Source organism: Ursus arctos, unplaced genomic scaffold (assembly GCF_023065955.2).
Source record: "Ursus arctos isolate Adak ecotype North America unplaced genomic scaffold, UrsArc2.0 scaffold_9, whole genome shotgun sequence".
NCBI lineage: Eukaryota > Metazoa > Chordata > Mammalia > Carnivora > Ursidae > Ursus > Ursus arctos.
The window spans coordinates 52302773-52324687 of NW_026623111.1; the positions used below are offsets into that span (position 1 = coordinate 52302773).

General features: G+C 34.9%; 1 protein-coding gene across 1 annotated transcript in view; it reads right to left on the bottom strand.

The window, feature by feature from the left end:
* UBA6 (ubiquitin like modifier activating enzyme 6) overlaps positions 1-21915 on the bottom strand; it is an 85691-nt gene that overhangs the window by 54042 nt on the left and 9734 nt on the right. The window contains exons 3-6 of the mRNA XM_026508984.4: positions 6806-6900; positions 6067-6095; positions 2266-2360; positions 1627-1738 (exon numbers count right to left, since the gene is read on the bottom strand). Coding sequence (XP_026364769.3) covers positions 1627-1738; positions 2266-2360; positions 6067-6095; positions 6806-6900 — 331 coding nt within the window. The remainder of the gene's footprint in view (positions 1-1626; positions 1739-2265; positions 2361-6066; positions 6096-6805; positions 6901-21915) is intronic.

The following is a 21915-nucleotide window of genomic DNA, read 5'->3' on the forward strand; positions in this document are numbered from 1 at the left end:
ACACAGATCCTGAAACTCTTGTAATTTCCTATATAAGAGCTATTGAGACATATAGTATTTAGTTTTGTCCCAAGTCCTGAAACAGCTCCAGAGTGATAAAGGTGAAATAACATCTTTTGTTATTCATAACAAGCCCCTTTCAGCTACACCTGAGTTTAAATTAATGAAATGACTTTTGGAAGCCCCCTAAGGATGGGGGCTGATTGTTAGGGAAACCAACCTTGTGATTTGAAGGTCAGAACTTTCAGCCCTATGTCTCAGACCTACGGGAAGGAGACTGGGGCTGGAGATTTACTTAATCACTAAAGATCAATCATTTAATCAGTTGTGCTTCCATAATGAAGCCTTCATAAAACTGAACTAGGTGCTCAGAGAACTTCCAGATTCATGGAAGCTCTGGGAAGGTGGCATACTTGGAGAGGGCATGGAAGCTGTGTGCTTCCCCATACGTTGCTCTTTGCATTTCTTTCATCTGTTCCTGAATTATAGCTTTTTTAATAAACCAATCTGGTAAGTAAACTGTTTTACCGAGTTCTGTGAGCTGCTCTGACAAATTAATTGGACCCTAGGAGGGGGATGTGGGAACCTCTGATTTATAGCCAGTCCTCAGAAGCACAGGGTAACAGCCTGGAACTGTGATTCATATCAGAAATGGGGCAAAGAGGGAGTGCTCTTAAGGGAATGAATTCTTAATGTGTGGAATGTGAAGCTATCTTCTCCAGATAGATAGTGTCAAAACTGAACTGAACTGTAGGACACTGAATTAGGTGTCCAGGGAGTTGGAGAACTGTTATGCTGGGAGAAAAATCCACACACAAATGGTTACACAGTGTCAAAAGCACTGAGTAAAGGTGGAACACAGGAGTGTTTCTCCCTAAATAAGCAACATCATAATTTAATCACAGAGAAAACCAGGGTCAACCTGGTCACTTCTGAAACATCTAAGGTGTTGAGAATTGTTGTTGTTATTAGACTGAATGCTGATCTGCATTTTTTATTCCTGTGCAATCAGATTATACATCATCCTTTGCAAATAGCCTTAGGAAGAGCAGAGGTACTTTCCTGCTTGACTTTGGGCTTGACCATGTGACTTGCTTTAGCCAATAAAGTATTAATGGAAGTAACACTAACAGAAGCTTGAAATATGCTTAGATAGTTGGACTTGCCCTTTTGCATTTCTTTTATTGGCATGGCACCATGTTCTTGGTGGCTCCTGGTTCTAGAAGAGAGGCATATGGAACAAAACAAAGACTCTGCAATTTGAGTTCATCCTAGAACAGCTGAACTCCAACTGACATGAAGATGGAGAAGAAAGAAATACATGTTGCTAGAAACCACAGAGTTTTGGGTGGTTTTTTACGCACATTACTGTGAAAGTAGCTGGGTTTGCACATGTATATGGTCATTAGTCAAAACCATTAGTCAAATGTAATGGTTTGGTCAGTAGTTCTCAGGCCCTTTCCTAAAGTGGAGCATTTGAAAGGTATTATTCTAAAGGAAGTCTTTTAACCTAAAATTTTCTGTTCTGCTCAAAAGACTAGGTTTAATTAATTATATACTACAATAATACTTACCAATTTGCCTTATAATCTGTCAATAACATCTAATATAAAATAGAGTACCAACCTGGTATTTATCCAAGAAGGAGAGATCTGTGGTTTCATTTAAAAGAACAGAAGATGATGTGACATGAACGTATGGATTTAGTTCTGCAATATGCTGAAGTACAGCTTCAGCTCTAAAAAAACAAAACAAAACAAAACAAACTTCACAATTCTTTCATTCAATATACCCAATCCCTCATACTTCGGACACTTTGATGACATCAGAGAAACCTGAACGTTAGAAAATTTCAAAGGAAATTTGACAAACTATAGAGGATGAAAGAAGATAAGACTTACTTATGTTTACAGATAACTATACAATCTTGAGATGCAGCATACTGTCATATTTCATAGTAAGCCAGAGAATCCCAAAGTGTACTCTTATGGTTCCAAGCCCATTAAATCTTTCAATAATTCAGCCATAATAAAAACCTTTAATAATCTTAAATTCATTTCTAGGTAACAATATTAATATCCTAAAAATTTCACAAATATAAATAAGTATATGTTAGCACTTATTTTTCTACAGTGATGTGAATTTATGGTGATGAGTCAAACAACTATGAACGAACTGGTGTTCTGGACACAGAAAACACTCTAAGTAATTGCAGGAGTAAAAAAAAAAATCCTACAATAATACATCAAAATACCCTATCTTCACCTGTTTCTCATATTAACAACATCATCTTCACAGAGAAAGAAGTTGGTTCCTAGATCCCATGTTTGGCATTTTTCTGTATCATGAATGGTAAGTGCCTTTGAAAAAGAGAAAAATCTTAGTTAAAGTCAGGAATAAGACAACTATCTCCAATACCATTTATATTGTATCAGAATTATCCTGGGTAATTAGACAATACAAAGTAATTAAAAGCTTAAGAACTGGGAAGGATATAAAGTTGGATTCATTCACAGAGGGTAGGACTATATACATCTGGAAACCCAGGAATATTAATGGAAAGACCACTTTAAATCATAAGAGAATTTTAATTTAGGAAAGTACCATGCTATATTAATCAAAATACAAAAAATCAAAAGAACCCACAAAAACAAACATTTCCAACTGCTCTACGTTCAAAGTAAGAAAGATAACTAACTGGAAGGAGCATTTTTTAACTTATATTAGAGATCTGAAAAAGAAATGCATATGGCCCTTTAAAGTATTTAAGCAGGTTCAACCCTGTTCAAGAATGAAATACCTTTTCTCATTCAACAGAATGGCATAAATCCAAAAGTTTGACAATATACTCTATTGGTGAATGAGGTAAATCAGGCATTCTCATATATTATTGGTGGGAATGTATAGTGGCATACCCTCAATGGAAAAGAATTTGGCAATCTCTACCAAAACATGTGCTTTTATTCTTTGACACAACAATCCCACTTTTAAGAATCTACCACAAAGACACACTGGGAAAGATACAAAAAGATATAAGTACAAGCGTATTAACTGTAGCACTATTTGCAATAGAAAAGAATTGAAGATAATAAAAATGTCCACCAGTAAGGAACTGGGTAATAACATATGATACATCCATACAATGTATACCCATGCAGCTATAAAAAAAGAAGGAAATGTATGTATTTATCATTAGGGAATAATCCCGGGATATGTTGTTAAGTGATAAGGAACAAGGTGGAGGCAAGTATGGCATTTTATCTAAGAAAGGCAAGTGGGGATAATATATCTATACACACACATACACAGATTTGCGTATTTGTATGTATGCATTTGCTTATGTTTAAAAACATGAAAAAAGGCAGGCAACCTAATAAGGGAATTGGCTAGAGAGAAGGTAGACTTACCTCAATAAACCTTGCTTTATAATTTCTACTTTGTCTATTTTTTTTTTTGAGAGAGGGAGTGCAAGCATGTGGTGGGGGTGGGGGGGTGGGGGTGGGTGGTGGGCATAGAGGGAGAAGGAGAGAGACAGAATCTTAAGCAGGCTACATGTCCAGTGCAGAGCCCAAGGTGGGACTTGATCTCACAACCCTGAGATCATGACCTGAACTGAAATCAAGAGTTGGACATTTAATCGACTGAGCCACTCAGGCGCCCCTATAATTTCTACTTTGAATTACGTAAGTCTTATAATAGTAAAAGTAAGTTAGATTTTAAAAAGTGATCCCTAAAAATCCACTACCACTACTTTCTAAAAAGTAGTTAATTTGCCTGCCAAATATAGATGGGATTTTTCTCAAGGATAAAAAAAGAAAATCAAAAAGTGATATAATAATTGTATTGTTAACAATATTGAAATTGTTATGCTGAAGTTATTTCATAAATAGGTATAATATAATATAGGATAAAGCAAATACATAATTAGGTCCATATCACTAAGACTCAAACCCTTAAAGTAAGAGAAGAGATACAAATACAAAATCATAAAATTAAAGAGGTAGATATGCTATCATCCTAAACTTGAAACTCAGAAATTTCAGTGTTCACTCATCATCAATTTTCTAGCTCTGTCCACTGAAAAGACTTTACCATCAGTGACAAAGAGTACTAGGGTTGTATCAAAAGGACTCAAGAACTTGATGAAGATCCCAATAAGACAAGATGAAACAATTTAAGCATCAACGAGAATAACAATTACACTGGATCAAAACAAATCAATATGTTTAAATCCATGTTTATCATGATGTTCACATATACACACATGCCACACAAGTTCACTAGTCACTGTTGGCGGATGAAAGGAAACTACTGATTTTGAAAGGGCGAAAAAAAAATCAAGTTTTTATCCTGCCTTTTATACATGTACAAACTACATTTTAGTGAATCTAAATATGTGATGAATGGAAAATTGTGTAAAATATTATTCCAGCTATTAAATCAAAAAGAAATGACAGAATTAGAATATCATTATCCCTAATGAAATAATGAATCTAGGCAATGATCATTAATAGTTAGTAATAATTACAAAAACAAGGCCCACAGATTATGATTTCCTCCTGATGAGAAAACATAAAATTATCTGTGAAGCAGTAGTGCCAAAACAATCGAATCTGAATTTGAATCTCTGGATAGAACTACCAGTTTACAGGAAACGCACGGGCAGAGGTATATGTAATAAATGACCTGGTTTCATTTACAAGTACGTTGTAAGGGGGGAAAAAATCAGGGAAGGGAAATCTATACGTTGAAAGCAATCAAGTTCAGTATATGGACTCAACTTGGATGCTGATTAGAACAAAATTTTCATAAGACAATTGGGAAAATTTGAACTCTAGATGTTTGATGATTGAGGTAGGCAGGCTGTAAGACAGCCCCAATAACTTCCAATTCCTGTTACTGGAGCATTCGTGTAATTCCCTTTCCTTACATTCATAAACTAGTTAATTGCTTTTAGCAAACAAGCGTAGATAATGGAATGTCACTTCTGAAATTAGGTTACAAAGGACTGTGATTGTTTTGCTAGTACATCCCTTTCTTGTCTTCTTGATAGCCTACTCTGATGAAGAAAACTACCATATCGTGAGCTCCTATGGAAAGGGTCGTATTTCAAGGAACTGAGGGGAACCTCCAACCAAGAGCCAGTAAGGAATTGAAGTGGGAATGTGAAGTGGAACAACCCTGCCATTGAATCCTGTGAATCACTGTGAGAGCAAGCTTGGGAAGCAGATTCTTTCCCTAGCCTGGAGATGACTGCAGCCCTGCCACTATTGTGATTGGAGCTTCATGAGAGATCCTCAGAGGAATCAGCTAAGTAAGTTGCACACCCTTATAAGTGTTAAGTTGCTAAATTTTGGGGTAATCTGTTTCCAGTAATAGCTAACTAAGACAATGCTGTTAAGGAATTGGCTACATTTTTAGATGTGAGAATGGTATTGTGGTTATGCTTTCGAAAGGCACCCTTATCATTTAGACATATATACTAATATATTTAAGGATGATATAATAGGATGTCTGAGGCTTTTTTTTTATTAGTTTCAGAGGTAGAATTTAGTGATTCATCAGTTGCAAATAACACCTAGTGCTCATTACATCAAGTGCCCTCCTTAATGCCCATCACCCAATTATCCCCCCACCCCTCCCCCAACCCTGTTTGTTTAGAGTTCAGGGTCTCTTATGGTTTGCCTCCTTCTCAATTTTCACCTTATTTTATTTTTCCTTCCCTTCCCCTATGTGGATGTCTGAGTTTTATATCAAAATAATTTGGCGGTTGGGGAAGAGTGGGGAATGGGAGAGAGATAACATGGAACAAATTTGTGTATGAGCAGGTAATTGCAGCTGCATGATGGGTACATGGGTACATGTTAAAACTATTCTATTGTCATGTAATTTTGAAATTTTCTGTAATATTAAAAAGAGGAAAATACAGCATTAAAATAATTTTGCTACTAAATGAAGCAAAAGCAATAATTAGGTAAAAGTGTAAACAATATTACTACTAATGATGAGCAAAAAAAAAAGTTCACAAAAAACAATTACTTTAACCAAGGACATTTACTCACTTACCTTAATTCCTGCAAGAACAAGATTCTTTGCTATGAAGGAAAAAGAAAAAGGAATAGCTTAATATCAGGAATGCATATTAGACAGTTTTGATGGAGCTTGGTCACATCTCTGAATAATTTTAACTTTTTTACTATCTAAGAAATACAAGTTCCTTAGAAAATGCAGATGAACAAAAAGGAAATAGTTAAATTTTCTATAATCATACCACGATGAGGTATAATCATACCACAACTTTCAGACAAGTTGTTATAAATATGTGTGTGTGCTCTGTCATAATGAATTAAAGATACAGAAATGATCATTAATGGCTATTAACATCACAAAGAGAAGCAAGAGTCATTGGTTCCTTGTGGAAGAATGTAACAGTATTATGAAACAGTGTTGTCAAGGGGCTCCTAGGTGGCTTAGTTGGTTAAGTGTCTGCCTTTGACTCAGGTAATGATCCCAGGGTCCTGGGATTGAACCTCAGGTCAGGCTCCCTGATCAGTGGGAAGTTGTCCCTCTGCCCCTTCCCCTTGCTTGTGCTTGCTCTTTCTCTCAAATAAGTAAATCTTAAAAAAAAGAAAAAAGAAAAAAAGAAAAAGAAAGAAATGTTGCTAGAAGAACCAAATTTGAATCTTCTCAAGATTTTGGATTTAATTTCCTTTATAGGAAACAATATATACAAGGGAAAGAAATTAAATTCTTTAACTTATGTTGCTCAAAGTGTCATAAAATTATGAATAAAAATACTACTTACCAATTTCCAAACCCAGACCGCCCATACCACTTAAGAAAACATGGGACTTGGCCATCTTCTGCATTGCTGTGTCTCCAAGAACGTACCTCTGTCGACTAAAGGTAAAACACAGTGAAAAATTAATTACTTCACCTAAATTACATATCCTTTAAAGTTGTTTGCAAATGAATAGTCTAGCAACTAGATCCTGCCACAGACCTGTTTTTTTTTTTTTTAAGATTTTATTTTATTTTATTCGACAGAGATAGAGACAGCCAGCAAGAGAGGGAACACAAGCAGGGGGAGTGGGAGAGGAAGAAGCAGGCTCCCAGTGGAGGAGCCCGATGTGGGGCTCGATCCCATAATGCCGGGATCACGCCCTGAGCCGAAGGCAGACGCCTAACCGCTGTGCCACCCAGGCACCCCAGACCTATTTTGGATCACTTGCACAGCGTTTAACATTCCTAAATTAATTGCCAAATAATATGACATATTCTGAAAAAACTGAAGCTCTGGCACGACCTTCTCTCACGGCAACAAACAGATGGAGTTGAGTAGGAGTTGTCCTGTTTAGATAGGGAGGACTATGTGCTCTAGACTTGCCACAGTTTCCATCCTGGTCCTTTCATGTATTACCTCAGGGGCCACTATAGGCATCTGAGTCTGTTATCTCCACTTTAAGCCTTTCACTATAAACAGGATTTCTGAAACAAAAAAACTGATTCCCTTCTTGGAGTTTAGATGACTTATAGCAGTTCTGTAACATTATTTCTTTCTTTTTATAAGTAGTATCTACGCCCAACATAGGGCTCAAACTCCCGACCTCAAGATCTAAAGTCACATGCTTTATCAACCGAGCCAGCCAGGTGCCCCCAAACATTACTTTAAATATGAATGCTGATAAAGTATATAAGGGATCTTATTAAGCCATCCATACTAATAGCCACAAGGTAGCATCAGAACGGGAATTTAAAAAAATACATATTGGTGATTTAAAAAAGTCAGATACAATTAACAAAGGCAAAAGAAAGTTAATTTGAAAGAACAGTGATAAACTTGATGCTGTACCAAGTTTTTAAAGATAATGGACATTCCAACAGATTCTTACAAGAATCACTGAAAGATGAATTAAGTACAAATAACTGAACCCTTTGGTTTACAAGTATCTTTTTTGGAATTCACAACATACATGCTGGTTTAATGTATGCCTGGCTAGTATATAGATGTTTATTTAATTTCTGTATTTCGGCCATTTATATTCAATTTAAAAGCCTGAAAAGGGTTTTCTTGTCTAGTCAGAAGAAACTTCATAAACATAAGCTGTTATTTCTTTCCTTATTCCTTTATTTATTTATTTTATATATATATATATATAGAGAGAGAGAGAGAGAGAGAGAGAAATGGAGAACAAGCAGCAGGAGTGGGAGAGGGAGAAGCAGGCTCCCCGCTTAGCAGGGAGCCCAATGCGGGGCTGGATCCCAGGACCCTGGTATCATGACCTGAGCCCAAGGTAGATGCTTAACCGACTGAGCCACCCACACGCCCCTCCTTCCTTATTTTTGCAAAATATAATAAAATCTAGACTTTTCTTTTTAAATCAGTATTTACCATTTCTGTTTCAGAGATCCAAGTTATCCATCTACTCAGCAAATATTTGCTGAACATCTACTATGGTACATATGGAATTGTATATTATATAGTCTTGCCATCCTTATTTGTGTAACCCTAAGCAATATATTTAAGTTTTGTCTGTTTTGGAACTTTATGTAAGTGGGATCATTTTGAATATTGTCTTCTGTCATGCCTCTTTTGAATGATACTGTATTTATGAGATTTATTTATTATCAATGCATGTGGCTATTCATTAATTTTCAGTTGTTTTATTCTATTGTATTGTACTATTCTACTGTAATAACATACCATAATTTATTCTATAGTTTTGTAGTATGATTTTTTTAAGTTTATTTTTTTTAATAATCTCTATACCCAATTGGGGGGCTCAAACTTAAAACCCTGAGATCAAGAGTCGCATGCTCTTCCAACTGAGCCAGCCAGGCACCCCTGCTATTCTATAGCTTTGGACAGTTACTTATAGTGAGACAATGAGCATTCTTAGATATGTAGATATGTCTCATGATACACATGTGTACAGAGCAGTTTCTACAGAGATATATGTGTGTGTGTGTGTGTGTGTGTGTGTGTGTGTGTATAGCATAAAATATCTAGGAGACGAAGTATAGGGATAACTTTATTAGATGATGCCAAACTGTTTTTCTGAAGTGTACCAAATAACTCCACTCCTGCAGTATATCAAAGTCCCTGTAGTTTCACATCCTTAATGTGTAGGAAAAAGTTAACAATAGGTCTTGGTCATTAGCCTGCTTATAAGGCTAGCCCTTGGCTGGTGTCTTCTATTTTCTTTTTTCCTGAAATAAAAACTTACTAGTTTTCAGGTTTTCTTTTCTAAAATACATATGTAAAACTTGAACTGATATTAAACAGCACCCCAAAATTTGATACATTGTACTTTATTATTATTTTCCATTTTTAATTATGATTCTTTTTTGACTTATGGGTTAAGCTTAAGTGTATTTTTAAACTTCTAATTTCATGGGGAATATTCTAGTTATCTTTTGTATTAACTTCTAGCCTAAATGTGTTGTGATTAGATATCACAATCTATATGATTTTACTTTTTTAATATGAGAATTTGCAAATGTTGCAAATGTTCCATGTGCTCTTAAAAAGAATGTATTCAACAGTTGGTTGGATACAATATTCTTTACATATACAATTACATTAATTTTAATAACCATGTTGATGAATTCTATACCCATTCTGATTTTTTTGTCTGCTTGTTCTCTTGATTATTAAAAGCAACATTTAAACCCCTCCACCAACGTAACAGTAAATTTGTCTATTCTTGTATGTCAGTACCTTAACAGTGCTGATACGTAATATCAGAATAAATGAGTGTTTATTATGCACCGCACATTGTTTTAGTGTTTTACTTGTATCAACTCATTTAATCCTCACAAAATTCTACAAGTTCTATTATTATTCCATTTTTACAGAAAGGAAAATTTGAACACAGAGAAATTAATTTATAAATAGTGGAAGTAAGACTCAATTCAGGCAGTCTGGACTTAGCATTTATACTTTTTTTTTATTAAATGCATTTTTTAAGGTTTTATTTATTTATTTGAGAGAGAGAGAGAGAGAGAGAGAGAGCACAAGCAGGGGAAGTGGGAGAGGGAGAAGCAGGCTCTCCCTGAGCAGGGAGCCTGATTTGAGGCTCAATCCCAGGATGCTGGGATCATGACCTGAGCCGAAGGCAGCCACTTAACTGACTGAGCCACCCGTGTGCCCCAGCATTCATACTCTAAACCACTATGCTACATTGCATGTAGATTAAGCAAGTCAAATCATTCTAATAAGGTTTACTGGAGGAAATAAAAAAAAAAAATCAGTTCCCTGACCTAACTCTTCCCTACTCAGATTCCTATACACCAAAGCAACCACTCTCAATTCTTTTAGTTGTTTCTTCTAATATTTACTCCTTTTTTTCCCAGTAATATGTTTATACTTTTCTTGATTTTTCAGTTTTATATGTAACCTATTAACTTCCTAATAACCTGAATAATCTTGTTGAAATACAAATCTGGTCAAATCATTCCCCTGCTTTAAAAACTCCAATGGTTTCTTATTTCCCTTATGATAAAGTCTAGATTCTAGTATTAGTCACAGGGCTGTTCATAAGCTAGTCTCTGCTTGTCTCTTTAGTCTCATCTTTTGTCATTCCTCCATCAAACTCCATGTTCCAGGTGGACTAAAGGTCTTCAGTTCCCCAAACGTGGTATGTTGTCTTTGGCCATCAGACATTTTTCTGGAGTATTCCTCTCCCTTAATATTTTCTGCCTGAGAAACTTCTACTCATCCTCCAGTCTCAGCTTTTACATTACTTTCCCCCTTGATATGTCCCCTGACACCTAAACTTACTCAAGACAGTGCAGGATCATCTTTTATGTGCATCCATGACATCCTACACTCAAGCTATTACAAGATTTATCACAATGTATTTTTGTTATTTGTCTATTTTTTCCTAGGAAACTGTAGATTCCTTAAAGCAGGACCTTTGCTTTATTTACTATTGTAGTCTCAGTGATTAATAGGGCCTGGCACATTATAGGCATATAAAAACAACTTGCTAAATTAATGAAATGAATTAGCACATAAGAACAAAAACAACATGTTTATGTTCTACATAGCAGAGGACTTGAATCCTTTTTTCCTATGTTCTGAGTCACAGGAACTACGTTAAAAAAATGTTTTTCATCTCAGACTTGTTCTCATGAATTAGTCTGAAGACTACTTAGGTAAATAATGAATAGCCATGACACAAACTGGGTTATGAATGACAAAGAACTTACAGACAAAAGAATAAAACAAAGATATATGACTCAAAGTTTTCCAAAAAATCATAAAATCTCAAGAGAGATTCTCAGCAGTCGCCTAAATTATCTACCTTTTCAATGTTTGGCCACCAAGGAAAAGGGTAATAATTAAGTACCTACTTTGTGCTAGGCAATGTCAGGTACTCTGAAATTGACACTTAAATCCTATGAAGTTCATATTGTTAGTAAGTAGTAGAGATGGGATTTAAAGAGCCTAGAGTATAAACTCAAGTCCGGCATTGTTATATTACAGCTTACTCTACTAAGTGGATACTCAAAATATTAGTGAGGTATCCAGTGGAAAGAAATTACCAGGGTTATCTACTCTACTTTTAGATTAGAGAGCCCTATTCATTAAAAATTCTCCCTTTCATCAAAGTATGATATCTCCTTACAGTTTTCACCCAGTAGTCCTAATTTTACCTCCTTGGGGCCATAGGGAACTTGTCTAATCCCTCTTCGATGTGACAGCCCTCCAAACATTTGAAGATGGTATTCAGGTTCCAGAGTCTTCTTTCTCCAGGCTAAACATCTCCAGTTCCTTAAACAATTCCAAACATGACATAATTTTGAGGCCCCCTCAACACTCAAATCACCTTCTTCTGGATGCACTTCAATTATCTTCGCCATGATAAATTTATTAAAATATCTTTCTCATGCCAGGCACTGGCACTATGTGGGGACCATAATAATAACAACCTCATATGGGTACTATGAGGATTAAATTAAGTAGGATAAAATATATGAAATACTTAGCAGAATGCCTGTGACATGTTATCAAGAGAGAAAGATCAATAATCAAATAATTCTTTATTAAGTACTATATACAAAAGTACCAGAAACTAAAGGAATCTGAAATACAGAAAAGGGAGCAATTATCTCTATTAGTGGAGGTCATGGAAAGCTTCACAAATGAGCTTTATCCAAGCTGAATTCTGAAGACTTAATAGGAATTAATAAATAATCAAAAAAGGAAAAGCATTGGAAAATCATGGAAAAGAATGGCATATAAGAGATACATAATAAATACATTAATACTCTTACTTCTGGCCATGGTGAAGTAACAGGACCAGATTTATCCTCTGCCTGCTTGAACAACTGAAAACTGGACAATATAAATAACAGATTTCAGACACAGAGAACAGGCATCTCAGGACAGTAATCTCAGAAAAGAAAAACAAATGAGGTGAGCTTTATGAATGCCCTAGCTACCAAGTTTCCAGGCTGCAGTGCAGGAAGGGAACCTAAACAGAACTTGGTGGTCCCCCGAATTGATGAGACAGGGCTGTTGAATTCAAGAAGGCTAAAATTTGAAAGCAGAGAGATGCACTCAGAGAGCACCAGAGATCTGTAGAGGGTTCTCCTTGAGTCTTTAGCTGAGAAAGATCAGCAAATGCATATAAGGAAACAACCTCAAGCTGGAGCAAGAAACACCTGAGAGGGGCTTGTGAAACAATGATGGTTGTTTAAACAGGACCAGAAATAGCTTGTGTTCCTCTCCAGCCAAGTGGAAAATCTGGATAGAATACTCAGAGGAATATATCAATAATGGGCAAAAATTAGCCTCAGACCTAAGTCACCTCTAATCTCGTCTAACAAAGCTTAAAAGCAAGCTTTGAAAAAATAAAACTGTTTTTCAAGTAATTTAACTGCGTCTCTCAACAAAGCTCAAGAATATTTAAAGGAATTCAAAATGAAAAAGGTAAAATTCACAATATCTGGCATATATTAAAAAATTACCAGGTATGCAAAGAAGTAGAGAAATACAATTCATGATGAATAGAAAAACTGACAATAGAACAGACTTAGGAATGACATAGATGATAGACTTTATAGACAAATATGTTAAAATAATTATAAAATATAATCCATATGTTCAAAAAGGTAGAGGAAAGCATGAGCAGCAAGACCTCTAAAGATAAAAACCATAGTAAATAAGATGGAAATATATATTGGATGGAATTAATAGACTCAATTTTGCAGAAGTGAACTTGAAGATAACAGCAATAGAAACTTTCCGAAATGAAACACAGAGACTGACTAAAAACCCAAAGAGCCCACAGCATAAATGAGTTGTGGAATAAGAATGAGAGTCCCTGAAAGAGAATGGAGAAAAAGAGAGATAAAAATATATTTAAAGATCTAATGACTAAAATTTTTCCAGGAATACAATCAACTCACAGACCACAATGTGAACAAATCCAAGAATAAGAAATATGAAGGAAACTACACCAAGGCGTATCATAATTGTTTAAACCATGACAAAGAGATAATATAAAAAGCAATCAGGGAAAATAGGGCACATTATTTACAGAGGAAAGATAAGAATGACAGTTGATTTTCTCCCAGGAAGCACTACAGATCAGAAACGGTGGCCCAACATTTTAAAAGCACTGAAAGGAAAAAACTGTCAATGTGGAATTCTATACTCAATTTAAAAAAAGAAAGTAAAGAGTTTTTCAGACATACAAAAACTGAAAGAATTCACTGCTGACAGACCTTCACAATAAGAAATGTTACACTAAATCCTCAGGGAGGTGGAAAATGACACTAGATGGAAATCTTAACTTACACAAAGGAAAAGAGAATACCAGAAATGACAAATATAATAATAAATATAAAAACCCTTTCTTGTTATTTAAAAATCTCTTTTAAAGATAGCTGACTAAGCCCAAAACAATAATGAATTGCAAATTTGTAAAATATGTAGAAGTAAAATGTAAGATAACAGTAAGTGAAATCCTGGGATAGGAGAAATGGAAGTATATTGTTGTAACATTCCTATACCATACAGAAAGTGATAGAATAGTATTTTAACATACACTGTAATATATTAAAGATATATACTACATACCATGAAGTAATCAAAAAACAAAGCAAAAGTACAGTAATATGCCAACAAAGGAGATGAAATATCATAATAAAAAATGCTCAACTATTAAAAAAAAAAAACAGAAAAAACGGAAAACCAGTAAGAGGTCAGACATTACAAAGCAAAAATGGTATCAGTATTTCACATTAAATGTAAATGGTCTAACAACTCCAATTAAAAGACAAAGATTGGCAGATTGAATAAAAAGAAAAACCCAACTATATTCTATTTACAAAGAGCCAAATTTAAATACACAAATAAGATGAGTATACAAATAGGAATAAATCAGTATAAAAAGATAAACCATGCTACCAATAACCAAGAGAAAACTGGAGTGGCTCTATCAATATTAGACAAATAGATTTCAGAACAAAGAAAACCACCAGGATAAAGAGGGCCATTTCAAAATGATAAAGGGTCAATACATCAATACATCAAGGGGACATAACAATTCTAAAAGTTTATGCACTAATAAAAGAGGTTCAAACTATACAAAGCAAAAACTGATAGAACTGAAATGAGAAATGTTCAAACACAAAATGAAAGACAACACCCCTTTCTCAATAATTGGTATAAAGACTAGACAGAAAATCAATTATGATATAGAATACCTGAAAAACACTATCAATCAATTTGACATTGATAGGACAACCCAACAAACAACAGAACAGACATTCTTTTAAATGCATATAGAACAATGACAAGATAGACCATATTCTGTAGCAAAACACTAAGAAAAAAAAAAAAAACCCAAAACAACAAAGTCATGCAAAGCTTATCCACTGATACCAATGGAACTGAATTAGAGATTAACAACAGAAAGATCTCTGAAAAATCTCTCAATATTTGGAAGCCAAATAATACACTTCTAAATAACATTTGAGTCAAAAAAAAAGTTACAAATTTTTCTGAACAGAATGAAAATGACATATCTGTGAGATACATATACTGCAGTATTTAGAGGGACATTTTTAGCATGAAATAGACATATTACTAACGAATAACGGGCTCAAAAATTGATTATCTCACCTCCCACTTTAAGAAACTAAAAAAAGAACATCACATCAGCAATAGAAAGGATAAAAACCATTATGATCATTTCAATGGATGCAGAAAAAGCATTTGACAAAGTACAACATCCATTCATGATTAAAACCCTCAACAAAGTGGTGTAGAGGGGAACATATCTCAACATAATAAAGACTTTATATGAAAAACCCACAATGAACATCATACTTGATGGGAAAAAAACAAGAGCTTTTCCCCTAAGGTCAGGAATAAGACAAAGATATTCACTCTCACCACTTTTATTCAAACACAGTACTAAAAGTGCTAGCCACAGCCATCAGAGAACAAAACGAAATAAAAGGCATCCAAATTGGTAAGAATTGATAAGAAGTAAAACTTCCACTATTTGCAGATGATATGATACTATATATAGAAAACCATTAAGACTCCACCAAAAAACTAGAACTGACACATGAATTCAGTAAAGCTGCAGGATGCAAAAATCAACATACAGAAATCTGTTGCATTTCTATACACTAATAATCAAGCAGCAAAAAGAAATTAAGAAAAAAATCCCATTTACAACTGCACCAAGAATAATAAAATACCTAGGAATAAACTTAACCAAAGAAATGAAAGACCTGTACTGACAAGTATAAAACACTGATGAAATAAATTGAAATTAAAGACATTTCATGGTCATGGATTGAAAGAAAATGGTTAAAATGTCTATACTACCAAAGCAATCTACAGATTTAGATTCCCTATCAAAATACTAACAGCATTTTCACAGGACTACAACAAACAACCCTAAAATTTGTATGGAACCACAAAAGACCCCCAAAAGCCAAAGCAATCTTGAAAAAGAAAAACAAAACTGGAGGTATCACAATTTCAGACATCAAGTTGTTATTACAAAGCTGTAGTAATCAAAACTGTATGGTAGTGGCACAAAAATTAAAACACAGATCAATGGAACAGAACAGAAAACCCAGAAATGAACTCAACAATTATATGGTCTGTTAATCTTCAACAAAGGAGAAAAGAATATCCAATGGGAAAAAAGACAGTCTCTTCAACAAATGGTGTTGGGAAAACTGGACAGCAACGTGCAAAAGAATGAAACTGGACCACTTTCTTACACCAAACACAAAAATAAATTCAAAATGGATAAAAGATCTAAACGTGAGACCTGAAACCATAAAAATCCTAGAAGAGAGCACAGCAGTAATGTCTCTGACACTGGCCATAGGAACATTTTTCCAGATGTCTCCTGAGGCAAGGGATAAAAAAGTAAACATAAACTCTGGAACTAAAACAAAATAAAACCTTCTGCAGTGAAGGAAATAATCAACAAAACTAAAAAAGCAGCCTACTGAGTGGGACAAGATATTTGCAAATGACACACCTGATAAAGGGTTAGTATACAAAATATATAAAGAACTCATACACAACACCCTCAACCCCCCAAATAATCCAATTTAAAAATGGGCAGAGGACATGAATAAACTTTTCTCCAAAGACAACATACAGATGGCTAACAGACACATGAAAAGATGCTTAAAGTCACTCATCATTAGGGAAATGCAAAATCAAAACTACAATGAGATATCATCTCACACCTCTCAGAACAGCTCTAATCAAAAAAACACGAGAAACAACAAGTGTTCGTGAGGATGTGGAGAAAAAGGCACCCTCATGCACTGTTTGTGGGAATGCAAGCTGGTGTAACCACTGTGGAAAACAGTATGGAAGTTCCTCAGAAAGTTAAAAATAGAACTATTCTACTATCCATTAATCAAACTACTGGTTATTTACCCATAAAATACAAAAACACTAACTCAAAGAAATACATGCACCTCTGTTTCTTGCAGCATTATTTATAATAGCCAAATTATGGAAGTAGCCCAACTGTCCATTGATAGATGAATGGATAAAGAAAATGTGGTATATATATAAAATGGGATTATCATTCAGCCATAAAAAAGAATGAAATTATGTCATTTCCTATAACATGGATGGAGCCAGAGTATAAGGATAAGCAGAGTAAGACAGAGAAGGGCAAATACTATATGATTTCACTCACGTGGAATTTAAGAAACAACAAATTCAAGAAAAAGAAACAGACTATGGGGAACAAACCAATGGTTACTGGACGGAGGGTGTGTATGTGTGTGTGGGGTGAAACAGGTGATAGGGATTTAAGAGTATACTTTATCCTGATGAGCACTGAATAACGTATAGAATTGCTGAATCACTATACTGTACACCTGAAACTAATATAACACTGTGTACAGTTAATTGCACTGGAATTTAAATAAAAACTTAATTAAAAAAGAAATTAGAAAAACAAAGCAAATTGATATCAAAGTAAGCAGGAGAAAAATCCCAAAAAGAAGAGAAATCACCAAGATACAAAACAGAAAAATAATATGGAACATCAAACTAAAAGCTGGAAAATCAAAACTAAAAGCTGGTTCTTTGAGAATAAAATAAAATCAATAAACCTCTAGCTGGAATGATCAGAAAAAAGACAAATTATCAGTAATAGAAATGAGTGAAGGAACATCATTTCTGATTCTACAGACATTAAAAAGGGTATTCAGGGAAAATTACAAACAGTTTTACGCCACTAAATTCAACCACTAAGATACAAACATACTCTCCGAAAGAGACAAAATCTCAAAGCTCACTCAAAAAGAAAGGCAATTAACTCTTAAACAATGTTGAAGTTAGGGGCACCAACCCTCCACAGTCAAAAATCTGTGCATAACTTCTGACTCACAAAAACTTATCTAATAATAGCCTACTGTTGGCTGGAAGCTTCACCTGTAACAAAAACAGTCAATTAACATGTTTTGTAACTTCTGTGTATTATACACCATATTCTTATAATGAAGTAAGCTACAGAAAATGTTATTAAGAAAAATCATAAGGAAAATACATTTACAGTACTGTACTGTATTTATTGGTACTGTAAATTATGTTTATAAAATGAATCATCTGTACCTATATCAATGTTGTCTTACATGATACAAAACACTGTAGATGTTATATGTATTAACATCAGACATTAAAAATAAAAAGATAACATGAAAAAGAATCCATATTTATTTATAAGTTTAATAATCCATGTATTTAAAAACAAAGCAGCAGCAATGGGATTGCTTTTGGCAGCCTAGCTTATTTACTAATGAGTAAATCTTTACAAAATTTTCATGGCATATATTACTGTAGTCAAACATCTAGACAGTACTGGAAACTTTGTTACATTTTCTAAAAAACCCACCTACTTGTAATGAGAAGCTGATAAGCAGTTTCTCCAATGATGAGAGAGAGGGGGTCATACTGTGGAATAATGCAATTCTTTGAAAGTAAAGATACGAAACAGTAAGATAACATGTTAATTTTGAATTACATATTCATCTTATGCCTATGTAAGGACAGGCTACCCACTTTTTATATGATGTTCTACACAATGAATACTTAGATGATGATGATGACACATAAATGTCTCATACAGTTCTTTCGGTACAGTTAGTTTTTCACACACACACAACAGATCGGTTTATTAACTGTGCAGCATGGTGATCATTTACTATTCATTAAGTGGAAGCTGATCATAAGGGTCTTCATTCTGATTGTCTTCACACTGAAGAGGAGGAGGAGGAGGAGGAGGAGGAGCAGCAGCAGCAGCGGTGGTCTTGCTGCCCAGGGTAGCAGAGGTGGAAGAAGTGGAGGAGGAGAAAGGGTAGGCAAGACATACAAGCACATTCAGTGTAACTTTATGGAAATACATCATGATTTGTCTATTTTTTGCTTTTTTATTTCTCTAAATATGTTTTTACATGGTACCAATCCTTTTCTCACAATACGCTTTAGTTTCAGTGCCCGAATTACAGAAGGGTCCATGCCATAAAAGAAGTCAAAAGCAGTCTTGAATAATTAGAAATCTTCTGCCAGATTATCAAATGTCAATTTGTTTTCTGGCAGTGTTTCTTCTACATCTTCTTCCACATCACCTGGTACTGTTTTGGAAGTACTCATTTCCATCAAGTCATTTTCTTTCTTTTTTTTTTTTTAAAGATTTTATTTATTTATTCAACAGAGATAGAGACAGCCAGTGAGAGAGGGAACACAAACAGGGGGAGTGGGAGAGGAAGAAGCAGGCTCATAGCGGAAGAGCCTGATGTGGGGCTCGATCCCATAATGCCGGGATCACGCCCTGAGCCAAAGGCAGACGCTTAACCGCTGTGCCACCCAGGTGCCCCCATCAAGTCATTTTCTGTTAATTCCTCTGGTATGGTGTCTATTAGCTCTTGAATTTCTCCAAAATCTATAACCTGAAACCCATCACCTGCCCCCACCCTTCTTTTTTTTACCATAGCTACAATCTCTTCCCTAATTTCCTTGATTCGCTCTGTCATAAATCCTATGAAGTCATGTACAACATCTATACACAGTTTTCTCCAGTAGGAATTTACTGTTCTGGGCCTAAATCCTTTGCTGGCATTTTCTATAATAATGATATCTTCAATGCTGTAATCCTTCCCAAGATGTTCTCTTTGCTGGGTTTCTATCCCATGGCATTAACAATCCTTTCAATAGAGTACCATGTGTAATGAGCCTTACAGGTCCTTATGACCCCCTGATCTAGAGGTTGAATTAGAGACGTATTTGGGGGGCAAGGAGACCACTTTGATGCCTTTCGTATTGAACTCATAGGGTTCTGGGTGGCCAACAGCACCGTCCAATATCAAAAGAATTTTAACAGACAGTCCCTTACTGGCAAGGTACTTCCTAACTTCAGGGACAAAACATCAATGGAACCAATTCAGAATAAAGAGTTTTACTGTCCAGGCCTTCTTGCTGTACAACCAAAAGACTAGTGGCTGGTGTTTACTTTTTCCCTCTAAGGCTCAAGGGTGGAGGGGGGGCAGTTAGCAGCTTTATAGGTAAGGGCAGTGCTCATCATAAACACAACTGCATTTGCATAAAATAGTTGAGTGAGCCTATCTCTTCCTGCCTTAAGTCCTGGTGCTTGTTTCTCTTCCTTACCAATGAATGTTCTTTGTGGCATTGTTTTTTCCAGAACAGGACACTTTCATCTGCATTAAAAAACTGCTCAGGTAGATATTCTTTCTCCACAATGATTTTCTGAAAGCCATCTGGAACTCAACTGCTGCCTCTTGTTCAGCAAGTGCTTCTTCCTGTTATCTTGACATTTCTTAAGCCAAGTCCCTGTCTAAATTATCAAACCATCCTTTGCTGGCATTAAATTCTCCAGCTTTAGATCCTTCACCTTCTTTTTGCTTTAAGTTGTCTTATAATGACTTTGTTTTTTCTCAAATCATATTAGAGTGTATAAGCATGTTTTTCTTAGAGCAACTCTCATACCCACATAAAAGCTGCATTTTCAATACAAGATAAAAAGGAATTTTGCAAAAAGTACAAGATTTTTGTGCCTGCTGGTGGAGCTGCAGCTTCAGCTTCACAAACTTCCTTTTCTTCCTCCCTTCCTTCCTATCTCTCAACAATGGTCCTTAATGCTACATTTAATTATCTTGAAATGGCAGGCAACCACAGCTACCGACTTCAATCTATGGTACGTATCAGGTAGTTCAACTTTTTCTTGTAATGTCATGGCTTTTCTCTACTTCTAGGGAGCACTTCTAGCATCATTGGTGACACTGTAGGGGACCCACTGTGTTATTCAAGGTTTACAGTATTCCACTAAACACAATGAAAAATATGTGAGAACCGTGAGGTCACTTTTTACTGAGATACACAATTTACTGAAGACAGAAACTGCTCACACTAAGATGATTAGCATCACATGGTGTTTTAAGGGGATACTTGCCAACACTTGAGCTTACCACAATGGCAACAGGAGGTGGCTACAAAATTATAACACTAGGATAGTATGCACTACAGTTAATTTTTATGTAGTTATGATTTTTTAAAGTTTTTAATTCCCACCAGTTAACATACAGTGATATATTAGCTATGCAGTTACGAATTAGTACTGAATTTTTATGTTGGTTTACCTTTCTCTTGACTATAAATGGCACCATGTATATTCTGTGTTTGTTTGCATAAGTTTTGATAAATTTTTTAAATAATAGATTTGTGTGTATTTTATGGTAGTAAATGATAAAACAGACTAGTTTCTACATATATTTTATACATTCATGACATACCTTTTTGTTAATTTTTAAGTATTTCTAGGCTGTGTGGTTTGCATTTTTTCAAATTGTTGCAAATTTTCAAAAAAAATTCTAATATATTTATTGAAAAAAATCCACATGGATCTGAGCTAAGGGTCAATTGTATATTACCTGAATGTTACCATGTCTATTAGATGTTAAAAAGTTTCCCACAAAGAAAACTCGAAACTCCATTGTTATTTCCACCAAAAATTTAAGGAAAAATAATACCAATTCTACACATACTTTCTAGAAATTTGAAGAAATACTCAGTTCATTCTATGAGATCAGCATTACCCTGGTATCAAAACACAAAATCACTGAATTAAAAAACACTCCACAACAATATCCCTCACATACACGGATTCAAAAATTCTTTTTTTTCCTTTTTTTAATATAAGTTCAACTAATTAACATATAGAGTATTATTAGTTTCAGAGGTTGTGTTCAGTGATTCATCTGTCTTAGGTAACCAGAAGCAAAAATTCTTAACAGAATTTTTACACATAAATGTAAAAGTACATCATGACCGAATTAGTTTTATCCTAGAATTGGAATGCAAGGGTTGTATAATAATCTAAGAGCCATCAT